Source organism: Cuculus canorus, chromosome 8, assembly GCF_017976375.1.
Source record: "Cuculus canorus isolate bCucCan1 chromosome 8, bCucCan1.pri, whole genome shotgun sequence".
In the NCBI taxonomy this organism is placed as follows: domain Eukaryota; kingdom Metazoa; phylum Chordata; class Aves; order Cuculiformes; family Cuculidae; genus Cuculus; species Cuculus canorus.
The window spans coordinates 32,632,589-32,651,023 of record NC_071408.1 but is presented as its reverse complement, the minus strand read 5'-3'; the positions used below and the strand labels follow the sequence as shown (position 1 = coordinate 32,651,023).

Sequence of the window (18,435 nt, the reverse complement as noted above, 5' to 3'; positions counted from 1 at the left end):
CAGAGGACAGGACAAGGGGGGATGGCCTCAAGCCGCACCAGAGGACGTTCAGACTGGATTTTCACCGAATGTGTCATGGGGCACTGTCAGAGGCTGCCCAGGGTGGTGGTGGAGCCCCCATCCCTGGAGGGATTTAAAAGACGGGTGGATGGGGTGCTCAGGGATCTGGTTTAGTAGTGGACAGGTGGGACTCCATGATCTTAAAGGTCTTTTCCAACCAAGCAGTTCCCTGGAGATGTTTAAAAGACAGGTGCATGAGGTGCTCAGGGACACGGTTTAGTGGCAGATGGAATGGTTGGACCTGATGATCCAAGAGGTCTTTTCCAACCTGGTGATTCTATGATTCTAAGGCAGATTTCTATGACAAGATAATTAAACACACAGATCACAGAATCACCAGGTTGGAAAAGCTGCAGCAAAACTCATCAATTCATTCTCACGGCATATTTAAAGGTAACATCGCAATCAGCATGATTTTTTTTCCAAACAAACGTACAAATTCAGGTGAAAACCATTCCCGCCCCGCACTCCCTCATCAGGACCCCCTCCCGGCTTCCCTGCAGCCCCTTTAATGCTGCTCTCAGGTGTCCCCGGAGCCTTTTTCCCTCCTGAGCACCGTGGGACGCGCCTGAGGGGAGAGGAGGAGCCACCGCCTCCCTCCGTCCTTCCCGCCCGTCTCCAGGGGCGCGCGGCGCTGGCGGAGGCGGTAACGGCTGAGGGGGGGCCTGAGCATGGGGGGGGGCTGAAAGAGGGGTGCAAAGGGGGGGCTCTGAGCATGGGGAGAGCCCTGAAAGAGTGGTGCAAAGGGGGGCTCTGAGCCTTGGGGAAGCCTTGAAAGAGGGGGTGTAAAGTGGGGCTCTGAGCCTTGGGGAAGCCTTGAAAGAGGGAGTGCAAAGGGGGGCTCTGAGCCTTGAGGAGAGCCCTGAAAGAGGGGTGCAAAGGGGGGGCTCTGAGCCTTGGGGAAGCCTTGAGAGAGGGGTGCAAAGGGGGGCTCTGGGCATGGGGAGAGCCCTGAAAGAACGGGTGCAAAGGCGGGCTCTGAGCCTGGGGGAGAGCCCTGAAAGAGGGGGTGCAAAGGGGGACTTTGAGCCTGAGGGATGCCCTGAAAGAGGGGGTGCAAAGGGGGGCTCTGAGCTTGGGGTGGCCCTGAAAGAGGGGGTGCAAAGGCGGGCTCTGAGCCTGGGGAGGGCCCTGAAAGTGGGGTGCAAAGGGGGCTCTGAGTGTTGGAGAGGGGGTTGCCAAGTGGGAATGATCTGGGACGCTGGTGTTTCCTTCACAGTTTCACAAAATGCAGGTGTATGTTAACGTATTCTGTCTTGTTATACACCATAGAGGCAAAATGTCATCATCCATGCAATCATCCTCATCCTTACCTGTCCAGAACTGTTCTGTGCCTTTACTGGGCTTGGATCTGCAGGAAAAGCAGCTTCTTCCTCTTGCTACCAAGGCAAGTTCATTGGATGGGGCTTTGAGCACCCTGATCCCATCGGAGGTGTCCCTGCCCATGGCAGGGGGTGGAACTGGATGGGCTTTGAGGTCCCTTCTCACCCAAACTATTCTATATATACAAACTGATGACATTCAGACCTGTGTCAGAAACATCAGTGAAGCTGCACCGCCAATTCTGGGTTCGGTTTTGGGCCTCTCACTACAAGAAGGACGTTGAGGTCCCAGAGTTCATCCAGAGAAAGGGAACGGAACTGGAGAAGAGGCTGGAGAATAAGTCTCATGAGGAGCAGTTGAGGGACCTGGGGTTGTTTAGCCTGGAGAAAAGGAGGTTGAGGGCAGACCTCATCACTGTCAACAGCTCCCTGAAAGGAGGTTGTGGTGAGGTGGGTGTTGATCTCTTCTCCCAAGTGACAGGTGATAGAATGAGAGGAAATGGCCTCAAGTTCCACCAGGGCAGGTTGAGATTGAAAATTAGGAAAAACTTCTTCACCAAACGGGTTCTCAGGCACTGAAACAGCTGCCCAGGGAGGTGGTGGAGTCCTCGTCCCTGGAGATATTTAAAAGATGAGTAAATGAGGTGCTCAGGGATCTGGTTTAGCAGTGGACAGGAGCAGTTGGACTTGATCTCAAGGATCTCTTCCAACCAAATGATTCTCTGATTCTATGACTTTGTTCCTGTTAAACTTGGCTTTTTTCATTCTATTTACTTTCTTAACGAGATTCAAAGCAAATAATTCAAAACATACTCCTTAGCTCCAGGTGAGCATAGGTGATATTAAAAAAAAAATGGGTAGTGATTGTGCTGGACATAAAAATGGTATCCCTATACTATGGAAAAGGTCTTATTTGTTATTTTCTGTGTACATAGGTGGGCTAGGGTAAATGAAACACTATGTTTAATCTCCAGGATGCTGTTTTCACTGGAAGCAATTAAATGAAAAATCTTAGTTTTGTTTATATAGCCAAGAAAATGCTATAGAGACTGCAAGTCAAGGTCTGCCAGGAAATGTAAGCCTGTAATAAAAAACCCCACATAAATATATGTATAAAAATATATGTGTATGATAAAAAACACAAGGCATTTGGACAGTAGTTGTTTGTCTTTATGGCAACAGTTGGAAGCAGAGGATTCGAAGCTCTGATTCTGTGAGGAAGTGGGTTTTTTTAATTCAGGAACTTCCCAAATTCTGTTAATTATTTTTTCAATTATGCTAAGGAGATACGGATGTAGGAATATAAACTTTTCATCTGACAAATCCTTTTGATGGGAATGTACCTGGCACAGGCTGAAAGCAGGAGAAATGGGTCCTGGTGGGTGGAGAAGGCAGGACAATGGAAAATAATGAGGAGTCAGTGGAGCACGGAGTGGAGTAAACAGATAACAAGGACATCGGTCATGCTGGAGTGCAAGGTTAGAGGTGTTTGGAGAAGGAGTGAGGGTGACGGCAGGTTCCTGGTGCTTGGCAGAGAAGCCAGGAACATGGGATGTGTTTGGGTAGTAGACACTGATACTGGACTGTGGAATGGCCATGATGTGGTTCCTGCCTGGTGAGGAGCTCTTCCGAACTGGGAAAAGAGAAATGCTATTGCTGCTTCCAGATTGGAAGAACTCTGCCGTAGCATCAGGAGTAGGACTTGGCCTCCTCCTTACCTTCCCGGGATGTAGTTTACCTTTGTTGTGTAGATCAGGTGTGTTCCATGAGCAATGAGTGTGAGGGAACATCCTGTGTAACCACAGGCTTTTAATCCCGGTGGAAGTGGTAAATGAGAGATTTCTTTGATGGTTAAAATGCCTCCTCAATGATTCTCCTGAAGAGCTGACTTGTTTTATGTCGATACCATCAAATTAGCAAGATGAGTGTCCTAACTGAGAGTGATACAAAGTGTTACCTTATGATGAATGCTGTTCCAGGGAGCAACCTATGGAGCAGTAGGAAATCTCTACTCACCGATTCAGCCGTATGAAAAGGATTGTCACAAGACTACAAACACCATCCAAGATGGAGTGTGTTTTACTGATCCAAGAAAAGAACCTGACAGCCTAGAATGCCAAGCAAGAAAATATGTAAGGCATAAGCATAGAACCAATGCAAATGTACATTTCTTATGTGAGTCCCGAACCACCATTTGGTTTTATCTTCTGTAATAGACATAATAAGGCTTTTTTTTTGGTATGTCCTGTGCACTAAGAAGGTTTGGTATGTCCTGTGCACTAAGAAGGTTCCTGCAAAGTTGGAAGGAATTTGGCAGGCTGTGTATATTAAAACAGGAGGTGAATCACAACAAATTCCTGTTTAACAGTAGCATTTTGTGGAACTCGCACAGAAATCTGATGGAGTGAAGAATGTAGATTTCTTTTAAAATTAAATATGATTTGTTATTGCTGACTTTCTTAGTGTATTTTTGGAAGTCATAAAGCCATCCTTCTGTTCTTGTGAGCTAACAGTGATGAGGGTTCATTCTGAACATTTTTTAATATTAAAGATAATATTTTGGGGTTTTCAGGTTTTGATAGACAGTGCTCACTGCCTTAAGGGAAGAGGCTTTTTCTTGATCGTTGAAGTTTTCAGAGAACTGACTGTGGGGAAGGCAGTTTGCTGGGAATGGGAGGATGGTGTGAGTCATTTAGCTTTCCAGTCACTTCTCAATTTGGAGAAGCCTTCAAAGCACTTCTGGTTTTGCTGATAAATTCCTGTGGGGTCACAAAACACCATTCCTGTTTATGTACTAGTATTTTGCGGATTGCAAATCTGGCTCAGTGTAGTCAGGAAAAGATAGAACTACTACTGACTACAAAGCTTGCAGTTCATTTAGAGGTGGAAATCTGGATGCAGAATTAGGGCTCATTTACTGGCTTTGAAAATAAACCTGGGATCAAGATTACAGAACATTCTGCAGGCCAAGATAAGATGAATACTTTGCAAGGAGTTATAGTAAAACTTATGATGCCAAAGCTTTCACTTTGAGGTAGTGGGTGTATCCTGTCAGTGAAATGAAAATGTTTAGGATTTACAATCTGAAAGTCTATTCTTTTTAAGTGGAAAGTTAGCCCACCCCCCAAAAATGGACATTTGCAATTGATAAGTTTAGTTGGCAATATTATAGGCACATAAATTCTTTTGGATTTGTAGTAACAGTTAATGTGAATTGATTTTTGTGGTCTCCCAGCCTGTGCTTTCTGGTTCAGTCTTCAGATTCTCCTGTCTAACTGAACTTCCCCAAAGGCTTTAATGCTTAATATTAATCTTTCAAATGTTATGAGTTATGCAAATGCTTCTATTATTTGACTACATGTTTAAATAACATTTAAGCAATTATGCTATTTAGAGTCCTTTTAGCTAAAATAAAGAAATTGGTGTATGGAATGATGTTAGTTTGTTTTCTTCAGATATGATGCTCTATGCACAAAATAAATTGACTCTTTGGGATTTAAACCACTGACTCGAAGTAGCTTGCGAGTATGTGAGCTTTCATAGTCATATGTACCAAGGAATCATAGCGTATTATCCGTACCAAATTCAAAACCACTGGAAAAATGCTGAATTAATTATGATTGGAAATGATTTTTTAATATTTCGTGTTTATGTCTTGCAGTTCAGCAGTGACAACATTGACACTTTGATGCAGAAGTTAAGTGAAAACGAAACCCAAAATATGGTAAGTAAATTATAATTTCTGTCTTTATGTGCCATACATCTGACAGTGTCTGCGTCATGGGATTACACAGCGTCAAGTGACAGTGGCAAAGGGGCAGCATTTGTGGTTTGTCCTTCCAAAATGGAAGCTTGGTTTACACCTGACATGTTTCTGTGTGCGTTAGTGTTGTGTTGTTCTGTACAGATGTTAAAATCATTTCTTTCTTTTTTTTTTATGAAGAATCTCAGGAGAAAAATACTTGAAAGGGAGAAACACATTAAAGAACTTTCATCCAGGCTCCAGCTTGAAAAAGTGAGTGCCCAGTTCTGTTGGAATGAGTGTTTGGTCCCAGTGTGCTAGATTCTTATTTACAAATGTTAGATTTCGAGAAAAGCAATGATTTCAAAGATCTAGGAAAAAGGAAAATCCGGAAATAAGTTTCCTACAGAAATATCTGAGCACCATGAAGTCTGGATTCAGACCCATTAAGGATACAGGTTGTCCTTAACGCTAATGCCCCCCCGATTCAGGGAGGGGTGTGCATCCAGACTAATGGCTTTTGTCTTCTCAGTTACACATTTGCAATAGTTCTGGGCAAAGTACTTATAACCAAGTAATGCAGAGTAAAATAAACAGATAAGTTAGTTCCATGGCTCTCTGAGCACTATGGATAGGGAAAGGTAGTTCTGACAGCAGAGCTAATATCAGAAGCTGGCAAGAGCTCATTCATTCTCTGAACCAAAGGAAGGGGCTCGGCGCAGAAACCAGTGTAGGAAGAGAATTGTCTGCCCTGCATGAGAAGGTACTATAAAAATTTCAAAATGCTAAACTACCAGTAAAATAGATCTGTCCTACAGTACTTGTGCACCTAAAATGCACTTCATGAGTATGCAGTGCAGTGTTGGTGATGGACAAAGAAGCTCAGTTAAACCTCTAAGGGATCAGTGGTATACCTTGTTTTTTGTTACTCCTTGGGGTTTGTTGAGAACCATGGTTCTTCTTTAGGAATTTTTCTTTGCTTAACCCGAAAGAACTTATCACATGGCTGTGGAATAAAGTTTGCCAGCAAATTGGAATAGGGGAGCCTCGGGGGTGCCCACTGTGACGTGTGGCAATTGGCATCTCTGTATCTTTGTCTTGAAATGAAGCAGCATGTTTTGATAGAAACATCCTTTTGCTTGAGAGTAGAAATGCTGAACAAAAAAGCCTATAAGGGTTCTGAAGGCCACGATGCCGTCAAACCTTAGCATTGAGAGGATCTACACAGCATGCTGTGTCTGGACTAGAGGTTTATCTTGTATCGAACAATCTGGGGTGCCCAGCATCTGAAGGAGTAAATTGTTATCTCTGCCCTGTTCCTTCTTATGCTATCTCCAATAAAAGGTATTTTCTTTGATACCTGACTGAGTCTGAGTCTGCCTTGCTTATTGGCGTCTATAACGAACGCTTGCACTGGTGCATCACAATGATCTTCTAGTCTATGCTGATAATATTACTCCTTTCTAGCCATTTGCATTGTTTTTGATTTAGAATAAGCCAAAGGACTCGAGTTGCAAGAAATTTCATTGAATCATCTGACTTCAGCTCTGGTGACATAAGTTGTCTCTTCCCTTATGCTTTACATATCCCCCCGAAAATTAGAGTTTGAATTAAATGTATCAATGCTTCTAATAGGAGGTGGTGGTATCTAATGAAGATCAGTTCTGGTCTAGTTACTCAGGACAGAGTGGATCATTGTAGCTTAATTTTGATCAACTTGCTAGCTGGGTGCTTTTGCTCAGCCTCGATTTCCGAGTTTGTGCGTCCAGGGCTTGTTCATAAGAGCCTTGATTAAATTTGAGGCATCAATTGTAAAAACCTTCTTTTGAGTTTGTGATTTTTATTTAATAACATTAGTAACAATTCTTGCTTGTGAATATACTTGTAGAGCATGATTTATCTTTTCAGCTTCTGTGTACGTTCAAATGTCAGTTAGAAACTATGGCAAAGGAAAAAGGCAATATGATGCTCTCTATGTCCTGTCTCCATAGACCAACGAACTTGTGTTTATTGCCCTTTTTTAGGTCAAGGTACAGAAAGAAGACCAGCTCTCAAGATCAGTAAAGGCTGTGCAAGATCATTTGCGGTGTCAGATTCAAAGGAAAGAAGTGGAAAACGATGAACTAAAAGCAAAAATACAGGTCAGCTTATTTTTACTTGTGTCTCAGTTTATTTGAAAACAATTAGCAAAGCCTGATTGTGGTCAGAAGTTAACTCCGATGAGAGAATTAAATCTTCAAGTATCACTTGAAATCAGACTCTTGGTAAAAAAAAAATCCCAAACAGTAAAAACCATTAGCATTTACATTTTGCAGTCTGCCTGACCACACTATCTTAATTGCAAGGTTTTCTTCTCTTTGTTTCTCAGCTTGTTCATGCAAACAGTTCAAGGCCAGGTTGGATGGGGCTTTGAGCAACCTGATCCAGTGGGAGGTGTCCCTGCCCATGGCAGGGGGTTGGAAGTGGATGGCTTTGAGGTCCCTCCCAGGCAAACCCATTCCATTACTCTATGATTCCAACAACATCTTCTTTAGATAGAGCAACTTGATCTAAACCTAAATCTTCACTGCATCTTAAAACATTTGTTTGTTTGCTCTTCAAAAACTGGTGAAGTCAGTTGGCAGCTTAAATCCTGGTGATGATTTTGTTAGTATCTGGCCAAAAGCCAGAAAGCTTGTGAAAGCTTAGCATTACCCTTACGAAATTAGTTCTCACTTTAAATTTAACTCAGCCATTGAATAACACCCGAAGGACTTATTCTTAGTGTGATTGTGACCTCCTGCGGTTATAACAAGGGATGACAGCTATTTACTTATACCAATAGTTAAAGACATCCATATATAGACTCAGATTTACTATTTGCTCTATTTGTTGAAGGTGTTCTGCTGTGTTGTTGGTCCCCCTCCCCCAAGTCACATCTTTGTGTATTAAATGCCCTATAAGCATCTTTATATATGAAAATTGATTATATTGATTATAAATGTAATTGATATTCCTGATTGTGTTATGTCACAAAACGAACTGTAAGGCGTAGAATTTGAAGAGTTGATGTTCATTTATGCTGCAGACTCTAGAAAAGAAAATAGCTGAGTGGAAACTTCAGGTTGGTGAATACAAGCACCAGATGTTTGCCTTAAGGGAAACAAGTGAGGAACAGAAGACTGCTCTGAAAAAAGCAATCAGGTTCCAGAAACAAAGAGCTCAGCACTTTGAAGCAGCTGTGGAAAACTTAACCTCCAGTATCAGAGAACGTGTAAGTGACTGTGCTGTGAGCAACTCGTGTTGTATTGGTTTAAATCAAACAATTGGGAGGCTTTCACCCGTGGAAAATACGAATGTTGGTCATGCTGGGTTTGTATCTCTTGGTATTTTGCTCCTTGGTTAAGGAAAAGGTTGATGTAAGCCACATATGAACTGTTACTGCATTCACTGCCTTTGGTTTGCTAAAACGTAGTGAATGTCTCAATGATCCAATAAATCCATCTTATAGTAAGTAGCTCTTGAGTTTAGAAAAATGTGTAGAACTAGATGGCATTTTTCAGTTCCATTCTTTTGTTACGTGATTTGTAATTCCTGTATCCTCCAGGAGGTCAAGCTGTCTGAGATGCAGTCAGCTTCCGATGGCTGGAAGAGCCAGCACAATAGAATGGTTGAAGGAAAGACCATGTTAGAAATTCAAAGAGAAGATCTCAAGAAGTAAGTTAAACTGTTGATCTGTTTTGTTGGTATTTAGTAGTAGAGTACTCGATGTTGACAATGCAGACAAGTTTGTGTTGTTCATATTTTAAAATTCTGAGCAGAATTTAGAAGTTGGAAACAAATTGAAGATTTCCAGCCTTCTCTCTGCTGCATTTCACAACTGCCTTTAAACTTCATCCCCCTGTAAAAGTAAGGAACATATTCTTTCCCCTGCACCCTTCAGATTAGCCTGAACTTGCTAGTAGCTACTATGCTGCTTCCTCAGAACCTCTTATTTAGTGACTAATTTAACAGCTGGAGTGTTAAGCCTTGTCTGCTGCAGTGTAGAAGCAGATTCTTAGGCTTCTAGTCTCTACTTCAGACTAGTAACGGCAACATTTGTTCATCTCCACTAGTATCTCACCCTGCTAGAGGATAGAGAAGGGTTCCTCTCACGTGTGTGTTTATTCTTGTAAGGAAAAGCATCGCACAATTGTCCAACCTTATTCGAACTACACAATCAAATCTTAACATACATGAAGGATATGCCATTTTCTTTGGCAGACAGTGGCAAATATCCATTTAGCTTTTCTGTCGGTAGAAACATGGACTATAACTCAGTATTTTAATGGAGCTACAGAAAATACGAGAGCTACAAAGACAGTTGTGACTATAATTCAGTATTTAATGGAGCTCCAGGAAACCTGGGGAAAGACTCTTGATCAGGGAGTGCAAGGGTGGGGCAAGGGGGAACGGTTTTAAGCAGATTTCTTGGGATCCTAAAATGCATTTTCCCTTTTATTTGATAAAATAAGAGGAGTGAAAGTGTATATGTTAAGGTACAATTGAATTTGGATAGTAAGGGTTTTGGAAGCATTATACGTTATACAGAAGTTCTTACCTATCTAACAAGGCATATCACAAGCCTTTTGGAGGACTTGAAAAGAAAGGAGGAAGGGAGAAGAAACTCGGCAGAGGAAATTCTTGGAAAATTGAATTCTGTTAACGCTGAAAATGAGAAGATTTACCTTGAAAATGAAACATTAAAGGTGAGATTATAATAAATCATTGTTGAATGGCTCTGCATTTCTGATACAGTAATGAAGTAAACAAAGTAATTCCCCTTTTGACCTTCTGTCTAGAGATCCCAAGCCTTTAGAATAAATTTTTGCCAGCCACTTTTTATACTAAGTGAAAATGAGACATTGAAAATTTGAGTTGCAGACTGTGGCCAAGTTAGGAACAGGCTTGTCTATTATCTATGTGCTTAACTGGGATGCCATTTATTTAACTGTCAGTAGCTTCAAAATTACTTAACTAGAAATTGTTCTTCTCTGTGAGTACTTTCAAATTAAAGAACTGGATTTTAGCTCAATTATTAATTTAATTTTTAAAGGGTTTACAGGTTTTGTATTGTATTTATCCTCAAAGTAAATATTCTTATGAGCTGAGAAATGAACTGTGGGCTCTCGGTTCATTATAACAGGATAAATAATTGTTACTCTTTTTAATGCCTGCAGGTCACTTGCTAGTCCACATTGTAGATTGTGTTATTTTAATAAGACTTTATCAGTTTCTTTATTTTCTGTGTTTTATTCAAGGCTTCCCTTGCTACATTGGAGGACAGCACTCTTTCTGTTGAAAATGAACTGCTAAATCTGCGAGAAAAGGCAAAGGTGCAGGAAACCCTTGTTGAACAGTACAGAAATCAGGCAAGTAGTATATTTGAAATGTTCAAGTATGGTTTTTAGTTTTGAAAGCGGTTTTGAGGAAAACATAAAGGTTTTATTTAGAATAAGACAGATTTGCTGGTATAGTGATTGTAACATCGAGGAGAATAGAGGAGAGTGCCATTACAAACCACATCCAAGAGCTGTCTCCATGCTCTTACTGGTACACGTAGTCCTCACTGTGTTGTGTGGAGCCAGTTGAAGCTCATCACAGCCAACAGAGCTAATTGCATACTTGCTCTAGATAACACTTGCTTCCTAAAAAGCACATTGATATCCCAATAAACTTGTATTTAAGAAGTAAAATTTTAGTTTGATATCTTTAGTGGACGTATCCAGTAATATTTTACCTCTCCTTGATCACATCTTCAATTCCACATTCCTAAGAACAGTAAACCAACATTGATAGAATGATAGAATGGTTTGGGTTGGAATAGGCCTTAAAGCCCATCCAATTGCAACCCTGTGCCGTGGGCAGGGACGCCTCCCACAGCTTCAGGGTGCTCCAACCCCCATCCAGCCTGGCCTGGAAATCCTCCAGGGATGGGGCATTCAAGTACTGTTTTAGGAGTCTTTATTTACATATTTTACGTTTATTTGCTCCACACTGAAAATACCAGTAAAATATAGGATTTAAAATGGGCTTTTTTTCCAATCCTTTTTGGCTTTATTCACAGAGCAGAAATTTTAGAACTTGGCTTCAAAGTTGTTTATCATATAATCAGAGAATGCTTTGGCTCGGAAGAGACCTTTACAGGTCATCTAGTATGTGTTTCTGCTATATTATAAACACCAGAATGATTTAAAATCACTGACAAGAGAAAAGATGCGATACAAAATAGAAGCACAACCAGTGTGCATTGTCTGTGGAATACATCACCACAGTCAAAGTTGTTGCCAGGTTTAGGATGGGAAACAAGGATCCTGGGAGCAGCTGGACTTCAGCGGTGAGTGGGCTGAAATTCCCTTGCTCTGATGGGAGCTGTGGGTGATTCTCATTATCTGAGGAGAGAAACGTGAGCTGTGCTGGCTGCTTACATAGCACAACTGAAGCTCATTCTCCATAGCTGAAAATGAAGTGTTGATACCAGAGTGCTCTTTACCTGGTTACCCTTTTAAATTTGCTGTCTTGGGCAGGATAATGAAAATAAATGACTTAAGAATGACAAATACCGAGATATTATTTAGAAATCAAATGTTTTTCTTTATGCTTCATACTAATGATACTACCTTTTCTATAGTTAAAAGAAACACCTTGCAAATGTAGGTGAAAAATACCTGTTGTTTTAGGTGCAAAAACTACAAACAGCAGTGAAAGAACTAAAATCAAGGTATGAAACGATCTTCGATGAAAACAAAAGAATAACAGAAAATGAATACTTAGAGGTAGTTATGGTAAGCTTTGCAGTGATAAAGCGTGTTTCATCACAACTCTGTGGAACATTGATCTTTCCTACAGTATTGTGATCCATGTATTAGAAGTCACAAAGTACTGCCTTTTTTTTTTCCTTTTCTTTTCCCATCTGTAAAATTATTTTAACATTCATGGAATGCTTTACTCTGAGTTGTGACCTGCAAACAGGTGAAAAATAGTTCCTAGAGCAATGAGTAAGGAGTTGAGCTGCTATGTTAGAATTAAACAAATTCTTTTATCACTTCTAAAATTTTTATTGTTGATGACTTTAAAACTGGGTCTCTGAACAGAACAGCTGTGAAAGTTGTGTAGGGAAGCAAACGGTAAGACTGCTTTGTTTGAACTTGCAGTTAAACCAGAGAATCCGTACAGAGGTGAGGTTTGAGGTTTTTCAGCAGATGGAGCTGCGCACTGCAACACAGTCAGCACAGTTTTAAGCATCAGAAAACAAAACAAAATTGGTAGAAAAATCCCTTTACTCACTTCCATAGTTCATCAAAATACATACTCTTTCAAGTGATAAAGCAGAGGCAGGAACAGATTTTGCGTTGTAGTGTTCTGTTTTGGTGTACGGAATTAGTCCTCACAGAGAAATGTCTTAGATGCTCATTTTACTTCATTCTAACTTTATTTTTCCATTATCATCCTGATCCTGTGGGAGGTGTCTCTGCCCATGGCAGGGGTTGGAACTCTGATGGGCTTTAAGATCCCTTCCAACCCAAACCACTCTGTGATTCTGTGGGGGAGTTGTAGGACAGAGAAAAATACTTTCTGAGCCCATAAATGATATTTTCACAGCACTGTATGTGCCTTTAGGTAGCATTCGGTGCTGCCCACTTTTTGAATACTACAATAGTTGTGAGAATTTTTACTCTGAGCTTAGAGTGTCCATGTGCCATCTTCCAAAATAGATTGTAATAAAAATAAACCAAAACTTTGATTATCACATGATGAACCACTAACGCTTGCGTAACTTTTTATGTGTTCATTGTGAATATTACAGAGTTTATAATGAAGTGCAGTCAAAATGGAAATTTCTCCCATAGTGAACTGGTAACTTTGTCAGTGTTTTATAAAACAGGTGACACTATGGAACGTGTGTAGAAGTTCAGATTTATTGCTTACATGGAAAGCTATTAAGTATTAAAACAATTAATTTATGGGTTTGCACTTAACATTTTTCTCCTGTGATGCTACTGTGCAGGTGAGGGGCAAAACGGAGGCAGAGTTGAAGGAGTTAGAACGTGTTTGTGACTTGCTGAAAGCAGCCGAGGAAAAGCAGCAAGGCTGTCAGGAAAAGCTTATATCCTGGGAAAGGATCCATGCGTGGAAATGCAAAGCCCTTAGGGAGCTGCAGGTTCAGGTGCTTGCAACATGCTGATTTTTAAAGATAAATGAGAAAATTATGTGGAAGAAAGGCTTTGGAATATTTTTTTACCTATTAGCGTATGACAGTTGTGCAGTTTACTTTATTTGCTTCATAAATCATAAACTCCTTTTGTAGAAATAGCATAATGCAAATAAAACTATTGCCAACTGTATTTACATGAATTCAGTATGTGACAAGACTGATTACTTTCAGATTCTGTATCTTTTGAGTGAGTTTATTCTCCATCCTCTTGAATACTTGTGTCTTTGTGGCAGAATTCTTCCTTGGAAATAGATGTACAAGTATAGTTATTGTTTGTATTTAGTAGAATAATTGAGTTCCACGTTAATTTTGTTTTTAACCTCCTTTAGAGATTCTAATCTTTGATCCTATGATCAGAATTTAGGAAGATTCCTTTTCAAGTGACTGGACCATGTGTAGAAAAACCTTCTCCTGGGTTCAGCTGGACCAGGACGTCAGTTTTTAACCCATCAGGAGGTGGCTGGTACAACTACCATTGTGCCTGTAATTCACATGGCAGAACCAACTGGATTAGCCCTAATTACTGGATGGAACTGCTTGAGGTAGTCCAGTGAATGGTGGAAGTTGCCACTTAAATAAAGGTGCCGGCAGGCTGGTGATGTGGCTGTTCAGTGCTAATCTGCTGGTGGTGGATGGCAGCAAGAGCAATCATCTCATCCTTATTGTTAGGGGATTTAAAAGAAAACAGGTCAAGCTGGATGCTGGGCAGGGGAAGACAGTCCACCTTCTGGTTTTCTTAGCTTCTGCTACTGCTTTCTCCTCTTAGGAACTTGATCGTTTGTTTTGATACCCACTGCTTTCTGAAATTCTTCACCAGTGCTACTCTCTTCTTCTGTGGTAACTGCATTTAACTGCAGTGCTACTCTCTTCTTCTGTGGTAACTGCATTTAACTGCAGTCTTGGTTTTATGCTTCTGTGACTCTAGTCTGAGGGAACTTATTTTTGCTGGAATCTAAAGTGTTGAGTGAAAGTTGACAAGAGGTAGAGCTGGCCGACTCCAGATACACAAGGCTGCATGAGCACCATATGGGTTTTGTTGGGACTTCACTCTGTTACATGGCAGGTTTGCAGTCTTGAAGTGCTCACATAAAGTTTTAGTCTCCTGCTTCAGCTGTATTTTATTTGTATTAAACACAAGACAATGTTTACTTGAATATAATATAGTGTTAACCTGAAATTAATTAACAAATAAATTGACTGGATTTTAATAGACAAGCTTACTTTTCTCTGTAACACCGTTCACACAGGTCTCTTCAACTGGAAACGAATCACCATTTTCACAGGATAAAGACAGTGTAACTTCTCTGGAGAGTCATTCTGTAGAAGAGGAAAACGATAACATTCAGAAGAAATATGAAGATCTGAAAAGGTAACTTAAAAAAATCTGACTACAATTAATTTCTCTGTGTCTCTGTTGTAACAAGTTGTAATGTGTTAACGTGTTTTGCATCCAGCCAGTTGGAAAAGATGGAATTGCAGAATGAAGAGCTTGCTTGTCAGCTCAGAAAAGAAGATGAGAGTCTTCAGTGCAGTAAATTGCAGCTCGAAGAGAAGATGGCAGAATATAATGGATTAACCAAACAACTGGAATCTGCTTTGGAAGAAGGGAGAAAAATGGTATTGATGATTTAATCTTGCCGTTTTCTATTTCAAAATAGTATTAAAACCAAATGTACATGAGAAGAAAAGAGGAGACAAGATTGTTTTGCATGTAGGGAGCAATATTAAAAAGTTACAGGGAATTTTTGCATGTTTATGGGTTGCACAATTCAACCTCCTTGTGGAATTCAGATCCTATTGAAATTAATTACTAAGTTCAGTGGAGCAACACTTCCCTATCATTATCAAAATGCTTTAACCTCCTAATACTAAATGCCACACATATGGCAAAAAGTTACCGAACAAAACTTTAATGTTGCCTTTTCTTATTTTCTTTGGGGTAGGCAGCCCTCAAGAGCTTTGGTGTTGAAATGCTCCTCACTTTAGAGGAAGGCTTTGCACACTTTCTATATTAAGCAGAGATTTGTCATTTGTAGAAAGGATGCAAACGGTAAAACCAATGGAACTGGAAATGTAGGAATTTAGACTGTAGCAAATGTAGTAGTTTAATCAGAAAATATGTATGAAGTTGTAATTTCTATCTCTGATTAATCAAAGTAATGTGAGTGTTCTCAATACTACGTGAGGATATTGATGTAGGTTTGAAAAAATAACAAGTTTGGCTTAACTTACAAATGAGTTAAAGAAGTGTCTCCCTCCCAATAATATTACTTTTTTTCCTAAATTGAATCTTCTTTAAAATTTAGCCAGGCTATTTCCCAGGTTTGTTTAATTTCTGTGCATAGGAAATCAGATGTATTTGATGACAAAGAGGAAATAGGGCTACTAATGCTAGGTATAAGAAAATAATTTGCTTTGGGCTTCAAGTGAAAGTAAAGATAGACTATTTCTTTCTCATTACTATTGTAGGTAGCTGAAGAACTGGAAAAAATGTCACACAAAGAGCGAGCCCTTCAGACAAAATTGCTGGTTCTTGAAACAGAAGTGCGAGAGGGGCAAGAAGAGAAAAAACAACTCCTCTGTGTATTTTACCATGTGAGTAAATCGTGCTGTTTATGGCTTCAGTAATTTATGACATCACTGTTTGCAGTAAAAGGTTCCTTCACCCTGCTCATACAATCGCCCCACACTTCAGGGAACAGCAAATTCATAGAATCAGAATTGTTGGGTTGGAAAAGACCTTTGAGTACAACTGTACCTGTCCACTACTGAACCAGATCTCTGAGCCCAGCACCCACTTGGCCACAACCTCCTTTCAGGGACTTGTAGACAGAGATGAGTTCTCCCTTCAGCCTCCTTTTCTCCAGGCCAAACATCCCCAGGTCCCTCAGCCGCTCATAACCCCTGTTCTCCAGCCCCTTCCCCAGCTTCGTTGCCCTTCTCTGGACGTGCTCCAGCCCCTCAATGTCCTTCTTGGAGTGAAATTCATTTAACTTGACAATACACCTTGTATATCAACATTTCCAATAGACTTAACAGATGCCCAGTCTAACTCGATCACTGAAATAATAGTGAGTTACATCTCTTGTTTAATCCAGTCCTCCCAGAAAGGCAAAAGTGGGAAATGAAGCAAGACAGCCTGAATACAAACTGCACTCAAGATTTAAATAAGGCAAAGATACGGTTCTGAATTCAATCTGCTTCCATTCATTTTTGTCTGTATCAAGTGTAACTTAGCGACTGCATTTACCCAAAGACACAAGCGTTCTTAAAACAAAAACAGACATTAGCCAGTGTTTTATTCTACTTTTTCATTTTTCATTCCTATTTTTCAAAGGAATTTCACAGTATCTTAAAGTAAAACAGAAAATAAAGACCATTTTCTTGTCTTTTTTCCCAGAAAACCTCAGAGGTCTGTTTTCAAATTGTTTCTTTTGAAGTTTACAGCTAAAATAAAAATGTGAAAGATTTATATGTCTGAGAGAAAAATTGTCCTAGATGAATGAATTGCCTTTTATTCCTCTTACATTTACTTATAACTGAGACTGCATTACGGAAAGTGATAACATGGTCTTGTTCATGTTGTAGTGAAACTGGAAACAAAATAGAACAAAATAGGCAACTTTTTCCGTTATTCATTCTAAATTGATTATTTTTCCGAAGGCTGGATTTAAATCTGACAACTGTAATGCCATCTTTTTTCAAAAAATGGGTTTCTTTTAACCACTGGCATCTGCCATCTGTAATAAACATAAAAGGAAATACTTGAGTATCTGTATCCTTTATATAACGAATGCTCTCTGCTGTGCAGCAGGTATGGAGCTAGTGAGCAGGTAACGTTGCTCTTAATCGTTTGTAAATAAGGAACTATACCCCTCAAAAATTGTGTTGCATCAGAGATCAATAACAGATGTTTCCTTGAAAATCAACATCTATTATGAGGTCCTTAATAGACTTAAGATGCTAGGAATCTTTCATGATAAAAATCCAGATAGTTAGTTTTTATGTTCCCAGCCCCTTTTTTTGGACTGTAAGCCTATTTAAAATGCTCAGTTTGATCCTGCCAGAACACCAATAAAGCCTCAAAGGTTTGAGGCCGTCTGGGGAACCTTCAGTTTTGTGGAACCTCTGAGAACTTTGACAGGTAAATAAGGCTTATAAAGATTAGGTACCACTTCCCTTATGTTATTAACTTGATGGATTTGTATTTTTATTTCTAAGTCACATTGCATTTCTCTTTTTATTTAGAATGAAAAGCGACATGAAATACATTTGAAGGAGCTGGAGAACAGCCTGCAGAAATCGGAAAACAAGAACCAGAGCATCCAGAATTACATGCAGTTTTTGAAAGCTTCATACCTGACAATGTTTGGTTGAATTATATATTTTAATATATTTAGTAATAAAGAAAGTTCTCAGTATTTGACTCTTGGCTCTGACTCTTGTTACAGACAAGACTGTCGAGGCCTTATAGTATTTTGCAGGACTGAGTGCTAGAATGTTAGTTCTGCCCTAGGAAATCTGGTGCGGGCAAGGAAAGGGAGGTCAGTCGTTACTGGATGTCCTAGTGGTCACACATGGAAAAGTTACCTGGTTTTACTGATCGTGTTATTGATGGAATGGAAAGGAAAAAGCAGACTGTAGGACAGTGGCGGCAGGTATGTAACAAAGCTGTAAATGGGTGTGTGAATTTTTGTGTGTTGGATCCTGTGCTGTACAATCTTAAGCACATCATTTTAGTCTATGGTAAATGCAAATAATCCCAGATGGCCTTTCAGTGTAGTGATTTTCATATTTTAATTAGGAATAATAATATATCATCAGTCATTATATTTCTGCTACTGTAGAAATTCAGATGTCCAAGATAATGATATCCATCCTATTAAGTATTTTAGATACAGGAGGCTTTTAAGGCCTGAGGGTTGACAGACCCTTCCACGGTGACAGAGCTCCAGTAAGGTGTTCAAATACTTGTCTTGTGTTTGAGTACAAGAGCTGCTGCCCATTGAAGTGAGCCTCACATGCCTCAGGTTAAACACATGTAAATATTCAGATGATACAGGGTAATACAAAACCCA

General features: G+C 40.0%; 1 protein-coding gene across 5 annotated transcripts; it reads left to right on the top strand.

Annotated features, from left to right (window-relative positions):
* Nucleotides 1-617: 617 nt before the first annotated feature.
* ODF2L (outer dense fiber of sperm tails 2 like) lies at nt 618-17,734 on the top strand. Of its 5 annotated transcripts, XM_054073800.1 has the most exons (15): nt 1,263-1,447; nt 3,362-3,514; nt 5,044-5,106; nt 5,326-5,397; nt 7,149-7,265; nt 8,192-8,377; nt 8,711-8,820; nt 9,716-9,851; nt 10,404-10,514; nt 11,823-11,927; nt 13,151-13,309; nt 14,641-14,726; nt 14,812-14,974; nt 15,827-15,952; nt 17,606-17,734. In XM_054073800.1, exons 1-15 carry the CDS (start codon nt 1,289-1,291, stop codon nt 17,732-17,734), a joined length of 1,875 nt encoding a protein of 624 aa, XP_053929775.1. In that variant the 5' UTR covers nt 1,263-1,288. The 5 variants fall into 5 exon arrangements, with proteins under 5 accessions (XP_053929772.1, XP_053929774.1, XP_053929775.1 ...); XM_054073797.1 differs by lacking the exons at nt 11,823-11,927; nt 13,151-13,309 and adding an exon at nt 618-706 and having other exon boundaries at nt 1,333-1,447; nt 14,605-14,726; XM_054073799.1 differs by lacking the exons at nt 3,362-3,514; nt 11,823-11,927; nt 13,151-13,309 and adding an exon at nt 618-706 and having other exon boundaries at nt 1,333-1,447; nt 14,605-14,726.
* The last annotated feature ends 701 nt before the right edge of the window (nt 17,735-18,435 follow it).

Excerpts from the sequence above, each read along its gene's own strand:
- ODF2L (XM_054073800.1), top strand. The coding sequence starts at position 1,289 with ATGCAGGTGTATGTTAACGTATTCTGTCTTGTTATACACCATAGAGGC. Across the intron at positions 11,928-13,150 it reads AATACTTAGAGGTAGTTATG|GTGAGGGGCAAAACGGAGGC; the intron begins GTAAGCTTTGCA and ends GCTACTGTGCAG. Across the intron at positions 15,953-17,605 it reads TCCTCTGTGTATTTTACCAT|AATGAAAAGCGACATGAAAT; the intron begins GTGAGTAAATCG and ends CTTTTTATTTAG.